Genomic DNA, 20,293 nt, shown 5'->3' with positions numbered 1-20,293 from the left:
TCCATTTTTGAATTGCCATCTGTGGGTCGAAGGCCCAACGTTGGGAAACACTGCTCTAACTACTGTTTTATGGATACAGTATGTGTCCAAAATACGGTTTGAATTCTGTGCTTAACGAATTATGTTGTTGAATTATTGTTGAATTATTAATATTTAATGATACTGCATTCTTATTAAAAAAAATTATTTTAAATTAAATTTAGTCTTTGGAATTTTTCTCAAGACAAACAATTGGTCAAAATGAATATAATTAAATCACTGTTTTAACGGATAATAATTTTCGATGTACAAAACATTCTATTTCCAAATTTTCGTATGATATGTTTATTTATTTTAATAGACTACCTTTAAAGTCCTTAAATCACAGCGGGCGAGCCTTTATAGTAAGGTTACCCGCAAAGCGGTCCCTGTTTTCAGGGCAACGTATCCTTTGTATAAACGCAAAAACCACTTGCTAAAATACGTTGAATAAAGGTAATAATTTAACGTAATTTCGTTATGTTTTAAATGGCGTACTTTTACATTTGTTTTAACGTAGGCTTTTTCTTGTAGCCTTTATATTACTAGATCCAAGGGCGGCATAACCTATAGTGCAGGGTGTGAAATGCACACGGGTGCCGACGTCTCAGATGGCACCGCGGCGCTCCCTGAGCCAGCTAAGAGCATCGTCTTGGAATCTATCGCGGTTCGCCGCTTAGTTTCGCAACAGAGATGTGCTACAAGCATAAAAACAATGAGTGTTATTCTTCCGTCATAAGAAGAAAGGCCGTAACTAATACCATACTGAAAGCTATACCTACTTATAAAATATCTTGACGGAATATAAAAAAGCTTTCTTGTTACGAGGGCAAAGTTAATAGTTACAGCCGGGGGGGGGGGGTCAGGCTTAGGGGGCACCAGGGTTTCATTGCACACGGGCGCTACACGAGCTAAAGCCCCTAGATCTTAGTCGCAAAATATACAGGATGATTAGTAATAGGTGTAAAAACTTTAAAGAGGCGAATGTAAAACTCATTTGTCATCAAAAAATTTTAATCTTTTTAAACCATTTCCAATTACTCCGTATAACATTAATGCAACAGGCCAATAATTAGTATAGAAAACTATTATTCACTTTTATATATAGTAATACGAATTTGAAACACGCTTATTAGTAAGTATTGTAGAAACAATTGATTTTCGGATAATACACTATACATTGATTGAGAGTAAATGCTATATATTCATTCCCATCACTAAAGCCTTTCAACCTATAATTAATCAACCTAAGGCGTAAAAAATGTCCAAAACTTTGAATATATTTATGCGAAGTTTAATAAAGGAGAGATAATCATCGTTGTTTCAGTCCATAGACGCCTCTGTATTCTGGTTGATGTTTCCCTTGTTTTTTTTTATAATGGTGCCCGCTGTTGCTGACCTCTTGTTTCCCTATCTCGTGTAGGACAGGGACTTTTTAATTCTAGTAATTTATTCATTTTTTTATTATTATTATCATTCTTCTCTTTCATATATCATCTTATCTGTCGTACTGTTTCTTTCATTCTACAAATTTCCCATTTCATTTCATTCCATTAGCCATACAATTATCCTCAACCACTACATTCTAGGTTTCCTTACTATTTTATTTTGCAACATTATTTATTTTTACCTATTGCATTTATTACCACCTTCCTGTAGTAGCTGAGGAAGCATACTCTCTCCCCTTCGTCTTGCATGATGGCCGAGATATTCCTTTCTTCTATCTTTTTGCCCATCCGGCATTCCGAAATCTGTCACGAGGGGTCCTCTTTGAGCTTGAACCTGTGAAGGTACTCAGAGAACTCCCTGATGTTTCCGTTGTTAGCCTTGTGGGGCTTTTACAACTTTATCGTTTTCAAGGCTAATAACATTTTTTTTTACGCTATACTATTCGCCTCCTCCCGGCGCTTCGGAGTGCTGCGAGAGACTAGCTGTGTTGCTGCTTTTCTCCTTCGATGGTGGTGCTGAAAGCGTCGTCAGTGTCTTGTTGTGTTGTGTTGTTTTACTTGCTTCTGCCTCTTGGCAGTTGCTATTCGGTGCGCCCTCTTGCTTAGGCGTGTCTTGTCACCTTGTCCTTAATAACGTTAGAAGGCTTTTAACCTTCCTATACCCGCGCGTTGGTCTGAGAGAATAATTTTTCGATTTTAAATAAAGAACGAATAATGCTAGTTTAATGAACTTTCTAGTACTTGCCTAATTTGATACGACATTGAAATTGACGTGGCGTGTGACCTTCTTTATAGGGCCCCCTCTTGGTCTTTTTGGGGGGCGTCTTTTGATACCTTTGGGGGTCGGTGCGTCCTCGTCCGGCATTGCGTGGCACCATAGACGCCCTCTACAAGACATAGGCCTCATCCATAGATATATATGGGGTGATAATCCATCGTCACGCTTGGCAGGGTTGCCGATTGCAGTGTAGTATTATCGTACGCAGAGGACACTGCTGCTCATCTTCTAGAAACTTGTTTGTGATCAGTATGGATCCCATATAATTAATGTTCAGTCTAAATTACATATCATTATATCCCGGGAATCGAAGCCGTGATCTACGATCGCAAATCTCCTTAAGGCTGAGTTACAACAGCTCGAGAGATTTGTCTGTGAAAATCTTGTAACGACTTACATGATAAATATTGCTGCGCATATTGAATTTAGAAACCCAACAGTGATAGTTATTTTTCATTTAAAAGCCTTCTAACTTTATTAAGCGGTACTGCCTCAATTAGAAAGAATCTATTAATATTACTGAACACACTATTATCATGATTTTGATTGTATGGCGTTCATTGCTGGACATAGGCCTCCTCCTGAGGTTTCCAAAAGGACCGGTTGGAAGGCTTGAATATAATATCCTTCGACAACTTTAAGAAGGATACCTGTCCACTTGCCTGGCGTCCATATTGAAAGTCCTATGGCTGCAATGATAATGATGAATTGACGCATCAGAATTTTCAACAGGTCATTGTGAACACAACCTTCTGATTGATGTGACGGTTTAATGGAATCAGCCGTTACCTTGCGGAAGTCAATCCTAATTAAGAAAAGGACCACCAATATTCAGCCACGCACATGCAGTGGTAGTCGTGCAACAAAGTGCACCGCCCGCCAGCCCGCTGATAAATGCGTATGCGGCAAACAATACGAATCACACAACCGCCACCGCCAAACCACTCAACGCGTGTTTCACCCCTCCACGGGGCATCAATATGCGGACGGTATCAATATTTTAACGCAAAAAGATTATATACTACCACTGATACAAGTAATTTAGAAATAATTAATTACTTTTACTGTATTTTTGTGTAAAAAAATGACTGAGATAACTGAGTCGAACTGGAGGCGGAAAACCCTTTGTCATAATACCCTATTATATCATAATGAATGAACGCTAAAAATACGAATATCACGAGATGTGTGCAGACTTCATATGCCGTTTTAATTAAGATTTTAATATAAAAAGTACGCTCCATCGCGTTTATATCGCAATAAAAACATACAGATTACGTTGTTTTTATTAAACTCAATTTAACATATGATAAGATGCACTAATTCATATAAAAATGTATAAAGTATATATATATATATGTTTATGAGTATATGTGTACATACACCCTTAACTCCACTCTCCTTCATGTTTCTCATCTCCATCCAAAGGTTGTCTGGTAGAGATCGCCTCGAGCGATAAAACCACCTCTTGTGTGTCTATATAAATTGTTTCTTTTTTTTAGTTATTATCTATGTATAAAATAAAGTATAAATCTAATATATAAAATTCTCGTGTCACGGTGTTCAAACTTGAACTCCTCTGAAACGGCTAGACTGATTTTAACCAAATTTAATATGCGTATTCAGTAGGTCTGAGAATCGGCTACTATCTATTTTCTATACCCCTAAGTGATAAAGGTTGTTCACACTTAAAAAAAAATATTTTTTTTAACGAAATTTTTTGTTTTTATTTTTTTATGATACAGCATACAAGAATACATACAACCATAAATTTTCACCATTCTACGATCAACCCTTATTTTTTATTTGTAAATTAAAATATCAATTTTTTTTGCAAAACAACGTTTGCGGGATCAGCTAGTAAATATATATGATTCTCATATTGCTGGGTTTTTATATCAATTACACCGTGACATTGTATATATTGTGTAAGAGGAGTGTGACAACTTCGACAGTCGCGGAAAGTCGCCGGTAGCCGGCAGTGCAAGATCGGTAGTCGTGGCATTCTATGGGAGAATTCTTGATGCAAGATGGCGCCACAGATTCTTAAAATACTGCGAGGAGGTCATAAAGAATGTCATTACTATGAATAAAACCAAAGGTAGGGTAATAGCGATACAGTAACCGGCGATATATATTGCACATCGACCTTTGGAAAGAGACAATCGGCTAATTTCGGCTTCGTATAACGTTATCTCATGGCGACGTATGTGACGTGTGAATGACAACGGATAGAAGGCGATGTATTAAGAGAATGTAAATATAAGTTATAGAGTGAAAGATATTAGTAAGGAAGGAAGAAAAGAGAAAGCGAGATTATAAGAAGGATAGAGAAAAAAGTTTGAAATTAAGAACAAAATACTTAAAAAAAATTTCGCATGGCAAGTCCAAGTATGTCATATAGATACCGGAACAAAAGGCCCCTAAAAGAGGGAGACCAGAAAAAAAATTAAGGAGGGGATTGATAATGTTTATATAGATTTTTACAACTTTTTTATTGTTACTCTATCTTACGTCATTTTTATCTCAGATGAATTAAAGGTATGCAATAGATAAAAATTTCTATGATGTGTAAACCAAGGTTTTGCTAAAGTTTTTATTATACATTTCTAGGCATTTTCAACTCAACTTTACACATCCCTGGTCACTTCGCGGCTTTTATATATACCATTGCAATTTCTATGTAATTTCTATAGTTAATGTCTGCTCGTTCACTAACTAATAAGTTCGCTAGTTGTATAAGGAAGAACAAAGAATGAGGTTCACTATTGAAAGGTTTAATTTAGAATTTAGTACAGTACAAATAGGAAGAGATAGAAACAAATTTTCGCAAAAGAGAAAAACATTAAATATCAGAAATACTATTTTACGGCAAAGAATATAATGCAAGGCTTATTACGTTGCAAATGAGTTGGTAAAAATCGAGGTAGAAAAAAGCGTGCATCTAGTGCCCGAGCATAGCTAACAATGGCGAGCAAAGGCGCGGAGATAGCCGAAGTTGACCGATGCGCCTGCGCAGGCAATAAACGCTCGCGTAATGTACGCACCTTTAGTAAAGCAAATATTGTGATATTTGCTTTACAACCACTTAGTATGCATCCTTTTAGGTCGCCAAAGCCCTATACATAACAAGGATATATCGAAGCCTTAGTACCACCTCTCTAGGTAATTTAATTGCAGTTGATTTTAAGCATTTTACATTTACTCACTACATAAGAAATAAGTTATTTCTGTATGATGCTTTACAATTTCTAAGTAATTTTTAAGTTAAAAACAGCCTTTACATAGAGCACTATACCAAAGCCTCAATATCAACCTCTCTTATACACGCTACGCATATTATCACTTCGGGAGGTTTAATTTATGTGTATGTTAGACTATATTTTCTTAATAATGTCTTCAGCTTGACAGCGCTCTATTACATAATAGTTCTATGCGAAATCTTCAGTAACACCTGCCTAAGCAATTTGATCGCAAGTGTTTCAGCATTACGAGTAAGTTTTCTTGTGTGTAACTTAAGTTGGTACAATGAATTATGAACAATAGTTCATCGATCGTCATGGTGTTCATTAGCTACCTTCATAAGTTTCGATTGCAAATGGTCTTTAATTCGTGTTAAATATTTGGAATAAGGTTTTTTCACAACATTATTTGACTACCGTTTTCAAAATTAAAAACGCATATTAAATAAAAACGAATGTTTAAATGACAAGAATCACTGGCAAGGATGTCGAATTACACAACTGCCACTGTCAAATCACTTTTGACTTTCACCGAGATTTGACTGCATGTGCGGAAGTGGCTAAATATTCGTCCTTTTCTTACTTAAAACGTTCAATAAATGAATTTTATCTTAAGATGATCATCAGAGATGCGTCTAGATCTAAAGCGATAAGGATCAAGATTTAATGATCGGAAACCTTCTTCGGAAACGCATTTATCGTCATCATTATCATTGTGATGTCTGTCGCCAGACCCTTTCTCTAAGGCATGGACTTCCTCCAAAAGTTTCTAAGTTGGCTGATCTTGCGATGCTATCCATGCTATGATCCTTCAACTTAACGGATGGTCATCCCACGCCCCGTCTACCTACTCATGATCGCCTTCAGGCCACTTCCAAAACGCAATAAGGACATGTAAATATGTTGAACGTAAAAAAACACGTCACTACAAAACAAATGTAATCAATCAAGGACAAACTAAGCTTGAAAACAAAAAAAAGCGTCGAGAAATATTCTTCGAGCACAGCAATATATCCGGCGAAACAATCTCATACACGGTACAAGGAGAAATTTCAATCATAATAAAACTTACGCTCACATAAAGCCAGTGGAGTGTGTTATGTATACAAAAAAAAACGTGTTACACATATAAACACGGGTGAAATGTGCTTATGTTTAACAACTGTAGCTTGTACGAAATGCTGACTCATTGAAACGCATCTAGTTTACGAAGTAACATATTCGCACGCTTTTTATTATTTCGGAACTTAAAATTATAATAATTTAAATTAAAATGAACGAACGAATCATTGACAATCAAAAATATTTAAGACAATATTTTTTTGAGCTGATTGATAGAGAATGCTTTATCGGTCTTAAGTTAACCCACTATATGTAAAAAGATTGAAGATATAAATAAATAAATAACAATTATATCAGCTTTTCCGAGTCCTTCTCTCTTAGAAATCAACATACAAATAGAAATTTCATCAGTCTGCGCGTTTGTTAAACTACCACTGATTATATAAGAACTGTTAAATTAACGAAATCATTTATAAGATCATGTACAGTTAATATTACATATCTTTCTAAAATCTTAGCTTTATTAAAACTTGTAACTACACATACAACTTTTCATACATACAAGTCGATAGTCTGTTCTGTTGCTACTGGGTGAGTTCTTTGTTAGAAGATTCGAGAAGCCCGGAATGTTTATCAACATTTAGTGACGTTGAGATCCGCGCAGAGAGAGGCACTGTCTTGCGTTGGATGCGTTAGATGATCACAATGTCTGTTCAAAAGTCTCTGCAATATCTTACTTGTCTGAGATAGAATCAAACTTTATCCAATATAACGACGAATATCTTATCTAATATCAGTTGATAGCATTGCAAATAATATATGACCCTCTTAGATAAAGAGGTCATATCTTTAACGTGTTTAAATATATTTTAAGACCTCCTTCCGGTTTTATTCATGAAGATCCCACAACAGTATCCTACAACTAAATTCTGCAAGAATTCCCAGAAAACCTTGATCAAACAAGAACTAACTACAAAGAGATTGTCTAATCAATGGGCTGGTTTCCGACTTCCAACTAATCTATGGAAGAGACTTACTTACAGAATTATTTTTTAATATTTTGTTCTTCATTTTTCTTCTTTCATGCTTCTCATAATATCGCGTTCTCTCTTCTTCCTTCTATCACGATATCTTTGACTCTATAACTAATCATTTAATGGAATCAGGCGTTACCTTTCGGAAGTCCATCCTAAGTAAGAAAAGAAGAAATGCGCATGCGGCAAACAATGCGAATCACACAACTGCCACCGTCAAATCACTCAACACGTATTTCACACCTTCACGGAGCATCGTCAGGAGTTATGTTACACCGATTAGTGCCAAACACAATGTGTTCGTGGTGCACTTTTTTGCACGACTACCACTGCATATGCGAAAGTGGCTAAATATTGGTCCTTTTCTTACTTCTTTAACTAGTCCACATTGCGTACATTTTGTTTCGAGAATCAGAAGAATTTTCTCTCTTCTCTGTCTATCTTCTCGATCGTTTATATTCACAGCTGAATGTCGCTCCCTTTCTGGAAAGCATTGGTCGATGACGTCTATCCGACAATTTGCCTTCCTAGATCTCTATGACGTGGTTTTCTGAATTCTTCTGTTAATTTTGACCCATCACCATCCACAGAGTCAGCCTATAATCGGAAGAAGAATTTTAATCATATTTTAAAATCTATAATTTGGTTTTTTGATGAATATAAGTATGTTTACTTGTTGTAGGTATCACCGGGCATCTACAACGTGGCACCAGCTCCAGAAGGTCTGTTCCGTTCCGAGCAGTACATCCAAATACAGCTATGGCCAGCTCATTACGAACGTGGAGCGCCGATTCTCCGTTGTGAGTCTAAAGTGGGAGAGCTTTATAGGGATAACTCCGCAGTTGCTCTGTACTCAGCGAACAGCGACCCGAAAATTGAAAGAGGTGAGATCCAATAACATTATTATTATAGTTCAAAGTAGCACCTGGTAGTTCATAATAAAATCTTACACGAGTTTTTTAAACATTAGATTTAGTAGTCAACTAAATATTTATGTTTTTGAATGCCTCTATTGCTGTATGTTATATGTTGATTCGAAACTACGATGTAATTATGAGTTTATAACATGTATATTTCTGTTAAAGAAATAAATTACATAGTGTTTATAGTATTATAAGACTGTATAAAATAACAAAGTACACCAATCTCGTATTTATTTAAAAAAAAAAACCATAGGGTGCCAACCTGGAAAAGCAATGAATACAATACATAAACTAACAAGGACAGCTGCCCTTGTAGACATATACTAACAAGAACAGCTGACCTTGTTAATATCATCGGAACACGTCGAATGCAATGCCTTTTCTAACTGTTCTAATTTATAATTTATTAAAGATTTTATGTCCAGCTGTGGACGTATAATCACTGATATGATGATATAACTTAATATAGTAATTTTAAAATATTTTTTAATCAAATTTTTTTTATTTACACTTTTTTGTACGCAAGAGATAATAACTAAAAAAAAAAACAATTCATATAGAGACACAAGAGGCGATCTTATCGGTCAAGGCGATCTCTACCAGACAACCTTTGGATGGAGATGAAAGACATGAGGGCAGTTTAGTTTAGTTATATAAGATATCGAAAGCAAAATAAGATTGTAAGTATAAATAAAAGGTTATGTGAATATTATCGTATTACATCGTAATATGTAATAGGCAGTTACGAGCGTAAAAGGATCTAAACGGCACACGTCCGCGAGGATGTTGGGATAATAAGATCACTTCCAAAGACGTCATTGAGGGGCCGATGAATTATTTCTCCACGCCTCATTTGCCGAGACGATTTCCTACGAAGTGAACAGCGGTGTTATTCATTGATATATTTAGATTCGACGCGTGTTCGTACAATGTGGTTTGCGGTGATAGAAGCTCGCAAATATATAACTTGATTTACAGGATCGTGTTTCTTTTTACGCAGACTTATGTAATGTAATAATAATAGTCATATTTTATTTCTTAATTGATAAATAATTTATTTTAAAAATTAATAAGTGAAACATGGTGAACTAATGTAGACATACACACACACATATATATATATATATTTATATATATATATATATATGTGTGTGTGTGTGTGTATATATATATACAGCAGCTGTAGAGCCGTACAGTAGCCGTAGCTTGTTCGATTCTCTTTGTGCATTAATTATACGGAATTGCCTGATAAGCATGGCGATTATGGTAATTCCTCCCACCTTGAGATATCTTTGGGGGAAGCCTATGGGCTGATACCAGGACGACAAATATACATTTAAATATATATATATATATATATATATATATATATATATATATATATATATATATATATATATATATATATATATATATATATATATATATATATAAATGTGGGTTTGTATAACCTCAAAGAAAATCCTAAAGCCGAAGTTGTACAGTAACAGTGCAACAAAAATATTTATTGTTACGCTTATATAGATAGATAATTATATAATGCTAGTTTAAAAATAGGCGGTCTTATCCCTTAAATTTATCTTTAACAATTTTTAACATAAAATATGTGTTTTCACTACAACAATCAATGTTTAATAAGAACCCAGTTTTACAATGTCTTACTGATATATCAAAATCAGTTATATAGTTTATATACTTATAAAATCAATTTATTCTATATTTGAAAATAAATAACGGTCACTATTTAAAAAAAGAGTTGGGTTAAAATTTACTATTTCAAATCATAAAAAATCGTATGTAAATTACACAGAATTCCGAATCCGTAACGGAAGAATTCGGTTGCTGCAATAGATTCCTGGAAATGCCGCCGACATGTTAGAAGATTACGCCAAACTAGCTTAAACATTACCCAAGGGGAAGTTATAAATTTTCAACTCCCTTTATTACCAATGTCAATAAGCCGGTTCTAGTGGTTTTTGTAAATACGAGTTATTTTGCAGTGTAACGAACAGTTCCAAAGCAAAATAAACTTTATGTTTTGGATATACAGTTCAATTTATGTCGTATTTACGCACACGTTTCTTCATTTTAAATTTTCTGTTAATGTTTGTGAAACAATTAAGGGTTTAGGTATTTTCAAAATGCTTTCGTCTATAGTTACTATATTATTATGTTTTTATTATTTCATTCGCATTCTATTTTTAAACTATTACGACGTAATAAATTTAATCAAAAAAGATTCTTTTATTGTAGTTAACAGTATTCATGTATATGCATAAATCGATTTTATTTCCATACAAATTTCTAAATTATGATTAGATAATCTAAGTTATAAAACTATATTATAATCTATACATATATAGCCTTAATTCACTAAATATTATTAAAAAATTGTCACTTCTTTATTATATTTATTGCATTTATAATATTAAGGGGACCGGAAATAATGTCGTTTCTGTCGACATATTTTGCAGAAACACCGAATGATTTTTACCGCTTCGGCATTGAATTTGTAAACTAGATGGCAAAAGGTTATTGATAACGAAGGTGAATATATTGTTGATTAGGAATAAAAACTTGCTATGTACTTTCCGTTTACCCAATATATAATGACTAACACGTGTTAGACAAGTAACTGAATTTAATATAGTTAATACCATTACAATAATTATAAACGAGTGACTGCCTAAGCCAAGGTATTTTATGAGGGCCTTAGGTTCTAATCACTTCATGAAGTATCTGCTGAAACGATCTACGGATGGCCCCAACAGAGACTTCCCTGGCATCCTCAAGCTTTTGTACACGCTCGAAATTGCAGAATTTACAAATGACACTTAAACAGCAAAACAAGCCAATTAAAGATGAATGAAAGAATTATATAGAAATATGTATATATATATATATATATAAATTGTTTAAAAAAAGTCCCTGTAAACACAAGACAAGAGAAGAAAGAGAGATCCAAACGGAGGCCATTTAAAAAAAAATCTGTGTGCTAATAAAAATGTTTACTGCTACCCATTACCAAACTTTAACCATTGAATCATTTACTGTTGATAAATGTATAGTGCACTCTAGTACATTCTACTGCTCTGGTATACAAAGCTATCCGAAATAATAAATAACATAATAATAATATAGCAAGAAATAACGTTTTTGAAAGGCGCATTAGAACTAATAAACATGTTATGGCATTTTAAGATTTATTAAGACATTTCAAAATTAATTACTAGACTCTAATTTGTTCGTGCATACTTTAAACAGACAGAAGATAATATTCTGTTGCATTTAAATAGAAAAAACGTATTTCTAAGTGATCTTATAAAGGTTGATGAGAAATAGATGTTTTTACTGATAAAAGAGACAACCATTTCATTACAGTTTTTACTACCATAACTTAACATCATCATCAATATTGTGTAACATTTTTTATGTATTCCTAGTTTAAGTAATGTGTAATATATATTAATAAAAATATGTTTGTATATATGTATATGTAGATATGTATATTTTTACATGTATATATACATCCTAAACTGCCCTTTCCTTCAAGTCTCTCATCTCCACCCAAAGGTTGTCTGGTAGAGATCGCATCGAGCGATAAGACTACCTTTTGTACCTATACATAAATTGTTTATTTTTTATATAGAGGTTTAATGTACAATAAAGCGTTAATAAATAAATAATAATCATCCTGTACAAGCGATGTGTAAATTACCATTAATATATTACATCTTAGTGATAACTAATTTAAAAATAAATAAATATATTGTGTGGTAATATCGTTTCCGACAAATCCGGAGAATTTTTTTTTGTCGCTCCGACATTTCATATAACAAACGGAAATTCTTATCGGCCAAATATCCTTCCAAATGGATCACTTACGACCAATATGCGAGATAGCTGCCTATACTTTTCTCATACACGACCAATTCTAACAATAAACGACGCCGCGGAATGGATTCGGGCTATCCATTTGCCATTGTTACAAAACAATTTGCCGCAATATATTTTAAAATATTCTCTCAATTGCTTTTTCTTTGCAGTGACGTCACCGGGTTCTGCCGCCAAACTCAAGACGTGCCAAGTTCTACTACTGCTCCAAATTATTGTATGGACTACCAATACATAAGACTACTAAATAAGAGATGTATAAAATACTAATGCATTAGATTAAATTAATAGGTGTATTTAATTCCGGTGGGTAAACGTGAGCCGAGAATTGGAATTTATAGTTAAATTAAACTAATCGAGCTGACTAATATACCAAAGAATGTAAAGACTTAAGAATATTGTTGATTTAATACAAATTATACGTCGGGAATGTGTTGTTTTAATTTCATCCTCCTCTATTTTAGTTTTTAGCCAAGATTTATCTTAATATTAGTCTAAAACTTGATATATTTATTCATTTTACCCCATAGAGTATTTCGTTATCTAATAACACATCATAATATTCGAAATGGAGTCGGTAAAAAAAAGAAAACAAAAAATTTTAGAAGAGGGAAAAAGGTGATGTGAGATCATCAGAACGCGATGAATGAAAGAAAATGTGAAGAATGTAAGGAAAATAAAAAAGGAAATTGTGAAGAAAGGAAGGAGAAAGACTAATAAATACAAAACTGAAGAAATTATCTAACCCCAATTTGTAACGTTCTCGACACACAATTCAAGAGGAACGAGATGCCTCCAAAGACGGAAGATGTTTAAAAAAAAACTTGAGTTTGACGCGGCGTTGGTAGATTATCCAATAGGTGAATCGTAAAAGAAAAATAAGAAATCGGAAAGTATAAAACAACAAAAAATATAAATAAACAAAATAACAGAGGAAATGTTAAAAGAAAAGAGGCTTAGACTTATTTACAAAGTGATCGATTCAGTGTACACGAAGCATATTTTTTTTTTTCAAATAAATACATACATCAGTTGCATCGACTAGTGTTTATCGATAAAAAGATAAATTTATTTATCATATATTTAATCAATAAATACAGCGAAAGTACTGAATTTTTTGACATCGCCTGCTATGATAATATCAAATGATCACATGTTCTGGAATTCCAAATCTATTGGGACAACTAATGCTATTAGAAATATATTGATTAAATCAAACTACGAACTATGTATATCTAATAAGAAAATGAAAAATTGCCTAGAGCAGAGTTCCCCAAACGTTTTTGTGTGGTAGACCCCTTGCCATGTTTTTCCATGTTGGGTAGACCCCCTACTTACCTGATATTGATATCCTTTAAAATTCTAACTGTAGTGAAGTTTAGTGTATGTTCAAAATGTATTGCGACCACAAAGCGAATACCAACATCCTACAACTTCCACAGTTTTATAAACATATATAATATTTTTTTTACTTCGTAGGTACTTTTAGAAATAATGTAAATGTTTTGATATTACAAGATAGTATGATGTAAGTAAATAGGTACTATCAGTGTTATGTGTTGAGATCCACTACCGTGTACCCCCATTTTCATTTCATGGACCTCCAAATTTTTTTTCGCTGACGTAGACCCCTTGCAGGTTGTCATAGACCCCTAGGGGTCGATATAGACCACTTATGGTATCACTGGTTTAGAGGGTCCTTTAATTGTAAATTTTCTAATGCTATTTCGTAAACGATTTTTAATTTAATTTTTAATTGAGACTGTAGTAGCACAGCCAAATATCATTGGCGAATATAAAGCTCAACGAATCCGCTGGCTTGGTCACTTGGAGCGAATGGGATCGGATCGGAGCGTGAAGGTAGCGTACCTGGAAAAACCGAGGGGTCGAAGACCAGTGGGTAGACCCAGGTATCGCTGGATCGATCGCGTTGAGGCAGACTTGCGCGAATTGAATGTCAGCCAATGGCAGACGATGGCGCAAGATAGAGGAAAGTGGAAGTCTCTCGCTTCGGAGGCCAAGACCCACTTTGGGTCACTGAGCTAGCGGAGTAGTAGTAGTATTTCGTAAACGAAATGAAACTACTTATACTAACTACTTACTATCTTTTTTACTCTTTACCCTAACCAGAGGTAGGTCGGATGAAATTCGGTACGCTTTGTTGATCAAAACAAAATGGACGCCATATAGGCGGCACACGATGAAATGTAATTAAAAAGTCCATTCACGGACACCGAACTCGGCTTTATTGCGGCCGAGTCAAACGCAAAACTGTATCCGTGTACATATATACACTAAACCGGGGTTAAACATCTGGTTGTCATTCGAATTTTAAATTATTTGTCAATATTTTTTATTTCTTTACATTGATAAAATTTAGTTCGTATGACTGCCAGTTACTTCAACTATATTAATCTATTATAAAAAGATATATTTATTTATCATATATTTAATAAATAAGTACAGTCAAAATTCTGAATTTTTTGATATCGCCTGCTATGATAATATCAAATGATCACATCTTCTGGCAGTACAAAAGCTATTGGGACAATTAGTGCTATTAGAAATATATTAATTAAATCAAACTACGAACTATATATCTCTAATACGATAAGGAAAAATCGCCCAGAACAGAGTTCCCCAAACATTTTAGTGTCGTAGACCCCTTGCCATGTTTTTCCGTGTTGGGTAGACCCCCTATTTACCTGATATTGATTTCCTAAAAATTTCTAACTGCAGTGAAGTTTAGTGTTAAATACTTAAAGTAAAAACATATGTTAATTTATAATTTTATTAATTGAATTTAAATTAAAACCGCTCAAAATAAAATTTTGTATCTGTTATGTAAAATATACGTAACATTAAATAAACATGAAATAAACTATAAATAAAATAATATAAGCAATAAGTCAATATTTTTAGTGAGAAGAATGAACCTGATGCTTTAATAATAAATTACCAACATTTGGCGTCAAGTTTGTAAGGGTTAATCTTAAATCTTCTCGGCTAATGACGTCCAGTCTGTGGACCCCCAATTTTTTTTTCGCTGACGTAGACCCCTTGCAGGTTGTCATAGACCCCTAGGGATCGATATAGACCACTTTGGGAATCACCGATCTATACGATAGTCCACAAAGCAATAATAGTCTAGTAGGTATAAATAAGACTCCTTTACTAACCGGCACAAAGTTTAAAAATGGAATAAACATCACGAGTAAAGGTTATACTAACTAAAAAGTAAAATCGAAAATATTTATGACTACAACATTTTTCTTATATTTAAGATACACGTTCTAAGTTAGGTCTCATTTTGAAGACTTGATTCATAAAATGAGATAGTTCATGAATTTGAAAATCCTTACTTTGTTTGTCAGCGAGTAATAATTTCTAGGCAACCGTGTACACTTTCACAACGAACTCCTTTGTAAGTCTTGGTGAGCGTGGATCCGGTAGACGCGTTGGTGGACCGAAGATATAGTTCAAGTGGCAGGAAGTCGCTTGATGCTGAAAGCACAAACTGGTCATCAAGGCGATTTTTGGAGAAGGTATATGGTTTGCAGTGTGTGTCTATCGGCGAAGAAGAATAAAATATGCTGTAGTCCGAACCAAAACTCTCAATAGATAGATAAAGTCGCTTAAACCTGTGGAACAAGACCCGTTTGCCAATAAACCAAATCGCAAAGCACATCGAAATTCCATGAAAGCAGAACTGCGTTCACACAAGCCAAGATCTAATTTAAAACTTGAATGTAAAAACTTGCAGCTGTTTTTTAACGGACGCGGCTATTTCAAAGTTTGTCGTCATCCAATAAACCTTATTGGAAACACGTCAAACATTTTATACCGTGTCCTTTTTGATTTTATATTTCTTCTCAACTCTTTGTTATATTCTTTAAAATCGTACCAACGAAGATATGCATAAATACATACGAGTGGTCGCTTTAACGTACTAAAGCCAATTCGTTTTGAACAAATTCCTTATCAAGAATGTTCGAGAAAGATCAAATCTGGAATTAAGAGACGAGATGAACATAAGTAACCGATATAGCCCAGCTCAGTGGATTGATAAGAGGAATTGGTAGTAGTAGCCCATCCAGTGGATTGAACGTGATAAGATGAAGTGGCGATAGGCAGCCCAAATAGTGCTTAGAACAGATGACCATAGAATAGTGAAATGGAGATCACGAACAACAAAGTAAATATTCAACATTCCGACGGACGACGGAACAACAGTCGGAAGACTTTGATTGCAGTCCGCCTTCAAGCGGTTCTCTTAGAAATCATTGACTTACAAAGACTTTCCCCTCCCATTTCTTTCATGGCGGGAGGTCAATGACCTGTGGATATTCTATGTCTTAAATAATAATGGAATGATTATTTATAAAGAGCAAGGTATCCTTAACATTATGTTAATATTAGTTTAGGTAACATCACCAATATTTCTATATTTGCTAGCCGAGAGCTACACGCATCTAACGATGATGTATATAGTGTGCATAACAACAACACTATCACCAGGGCCACAAACTCATATAGAACCTTCATCACTGCTGGCAAGTGCATTTGCAGGAGTACTGTTGACATTTAAACTTGCTATACGAATTTATCAGCAATGATAAACGCGCTATGATTTTTAATAATTTTTTTGTGCAATTAGTTAGAGTTACAAAAACTTTAAAGATGAGGACGTCTTATTTGTCGGCAACCGTCACTCTATATAAAGCGATCACTCTGAAATATGTCACATTAATTAAATATTTCTTTTGTAAGTAGCAAGTCAAAGCATGTAAAAATAGGCAGTATAAAAACTTAGGGGACAGGCGGTAAATGAGGTTTAAAAAAATTATGTATTAATCCCATTTATTAGAGAAACCGGAAAGTAATGTCGTTTCTGTCGAAATATTTTACAAAAAAAAGCAGATTGATTTTTACCGTACCGACATTTATTTTGTGTACTTGATGGCAAAAGGTTGTTGATAACGAAGGTGAATATGAGTTTATTAGAAATAAATACTTTTTAAAATGTAGTCATGTGAATTCAACTTAAGAAAACGACATTACTTTCCGGTCCCCCTAATATAAAACGCGTTGTCATACTATATATATCATTAGGTTGTTTATTATTTATGAAACTATTAAATTATGGATAATATTACAACTTAATAGAAAATAAGCTATACATTCACCGACTTGGAGCTTTTACATTTATACCGTATCACACGTATGAGTGTTGCAAATTAAAGAAATGATTGAATGTATGTATTGATAAACAATTTTCTCGTTAACATCTTTCATTGAAGATCGTAAGATTATATCAAATAAATATATGCCGTATGAAATCTTAAATATATTTTTCCTTTATATACTATTTTATTAATTATTAAATGAAACATTCATTAAATTCAAGGATATTTTGAATCTGCCAATCCAAATCGGATTACGTATAATTCAATATCGAGCCCACTCCTGTTTCAAACTGCCGAAATAAAGGTTTTTGTTTTTCATAGTAGAGAAATTAAATCAATTTTGCGCAAAGCTATCGGTGGAACTCAATTATCTAATATTAAAGCTGAAATATTCTATGGTTACTTTTATATAGAAGAAAAATAAATTAATACTGCAATGGAAAATTTTTTTGGTATCAGTAGGGAAATCTAGATGAACACAAGGTACACTGCCGTCAGGGGGGATAGACAGGGATATATATGGGATTCCTGCTCGCTGGATCTCTTACGGATCTCGCAGCTGCCTTTCGCGCATCCCGGAGTTCAGCTGTGCCTTCTCCGGAACCCTTGCTGTACCGCAGCGACACGAGACCACTTCGCTTTGCTGCTGATGAAAGCTCCTACTCTCAACTCCCGCAAATCCAATACACTTCTAATCACCTCTTACGACAGACAGACGATACCTAAGCCCTGTTCTAGTGACCATGTGACCTTTATGTTTTACAATGAAAAAAAGATATACATATAAAAATCAATGACCGCGATAAGTGAATGAATTAAACATTGTAGTGGGAATTTTAAAGCTTCTATAATTTTTATTATTTACTTTCTACACTGTATCGATAACAGACAATTCAATTAAAATCGGAAAAAAAATGTCCTTGTATACTAACATTTGAGATAGTTTGCACATAATTGTAACAATATTTCGAAAACTTTTAGATGTTTGAAAATCTTTTCAAAACATTTATGTAGCTAGTAAACCCGGTCTTATAGGAGTAATTTTTAGGTAAGTTAGGTGATCTCCTAACAAGTATCACTTCATTTTCATTGCCATTCTTAATCTCATTCTCATTTTGAATGAGAAATAAAAAAATAACTAGCTGTAACATAGTGCCATATATCACATTTATAATTAATAAGAGTTATAATATGCAATAATGGTGCAATCAATGTCGTGTATGTGTTGCCAGTTATATAGATCTAAGACGTGGTCATATACGACGGTTCTCATGAAGCTCAAGGTCACCAAAAAAGGAATTGAGAAGGCTATGTCGGAGTTTAGCTGCGAGATCGAATCAGAAATGACAAGATCTGCAAAAGAACCAAGAACACCGACGTAGCTCGAAGTATCGCTAGTCTGAAATGGCAGCGGACGGAGCATATCCCTCTTGCAACCAATGATGGTTGAGGTCGAAAGATTCTCGAGTGGCGACCACGACCTGGTAGACTTGGCGTGGGTGGACCCCCCACTAAGTAGACCGACGACATAGTTTAGGTTGCGGGAGAATGTTGGATACGGGCAGCGCAAGACTGTTTATCTTGGAGATCTTTGTGAGAGACCTATGCCTTGTGGAAGAAGAAGAAGAAGAATTAGGAATTGGAGACATGTAAACGAAAAAATATTAACCGGATTGACGATTTCAGGTGATAGCAGCAGGCCACACAGCATGCAGAGTGGCTGCTCAAGCCTGAAGGTTCTGAAATCGTTCGTCAAGGGCACCATGAGACATTCACCTACCATGTGGACAGAGCTCCTTGTTGGGGGCCGGTTCCACTCTTTGGGAAATCTCTGAGAGAGGCCTAAGTCGACCTGAAGTCATTTTATTGTTTTTGTAAAAAATCTTGGCTTAGGTATGATTTAAACATACACACACACACACACACACGCTTATATGTGGGCGTGTGTGTGTGTGTACATATACACACACATATATTTGTGTGTGCATGTGTGTGTGCGTATGCGTGTGTAAATAATGTTAAGCATGAATGCAACTAAAGAATTACCCATCAAACTCATTTGAGGATATATGATTGAAATAGAAATAATAATTCAAAGTATCCCTTATGAATGAACATGATTCGTGTATAAAGACTTCAGCGATGTAGAGTAAATCGTAAATGACTTCGCGAGTAAGCCATTCCAAACATTAATTGGTCGTTTTCGGGCGTAAAATTAAATAAATTAATGAAAAACTCTTCTTCCCCCAAATTTATAAGGGTGTCCATTGAATATTCATTCATGCCCGAACCCGAAAAGATCTCCAATTTCATTTTCGAAAGGATCCAACGAAAAATCCTCAAGATATTTAAACGGTTTGTATACATCGTTGTGAATTATGAAAACCGAGACCTAGAAGTGGAAAAGGGGTATCCTTTAAAAAACATTTAGGTCAGAATATAAAAGTTTGCTTAAATAATATTATCACTTATTCCTAGTGTTATATATACACATGATATCAATATCTGCAATGTTTTCAGCGGTTGAAACCAAAACTGTATTTTATTTGACATCGGTTAGTAGTTAATGCCTTGAGTAGATTTCATCATCATCATTATCTATAGATGCCCACTGCAGGGCATAAGCCTTCCCCGAAGATCGCCATGATAATTAATCTTGCGTTATCTGTATCCAATGGATTCAGGCGTTATTTTGCGGTAGTCCATCC

The 20,293-nt window shown here is 34.4% G+C and overlaps 1 protein-coding gene across 1 annotated transcript in view; it reads left to right on the top strand.

Annotated features, from left to right (window-relative positions):
• Positions 1 to 12,745, top strand: part of LOC137926505 (uncharacterized) — a 47,264-nt gene extending 34,519 nt beyond the window's left edge. Inside the window, exons 6-7 of the mRNA XM_068770123.1 lie at positions 8,265 to 8,466; positions 12,552 to 12,745. Of these exons, the coding sequence (XP_068626224.1) occupies positions 8,265 to 8,466; positions 12,552 to 12,637 (288 nt within the window). The 3' untranslated portion in view covers positions 12,638 to 12,745. The remainder of the gene's footprint in view (positions 1 to 8,264; positions 8,467 to 12,551) is intronic.
• The last annotated feature ends 7,548 nt before the right edge of the window (positions 12,746 to 20,293 follow it).

The sequence above is a fragment of the Battus philenor genome, unplaced genomic scaffold (genome assembly GCF_028537555.1).
Source record: "Battus philenor isolate CCGP_79_NKW_IND1 unplaced genomic scaffold, ilBatPhil1.0.hap1 SCAF_10, whole genome shotgun sequence".
Classification (NCBI taxonomy): domain Eukaryota; kingdom Metazoa; phylum Arthropoda; class Insecta; order Lepidoptera; family Papilionidae; genus Battus; species Battus philenor.
This window is presented reverse-complemented; position numbering and strand designations above follow the sequence as displayed.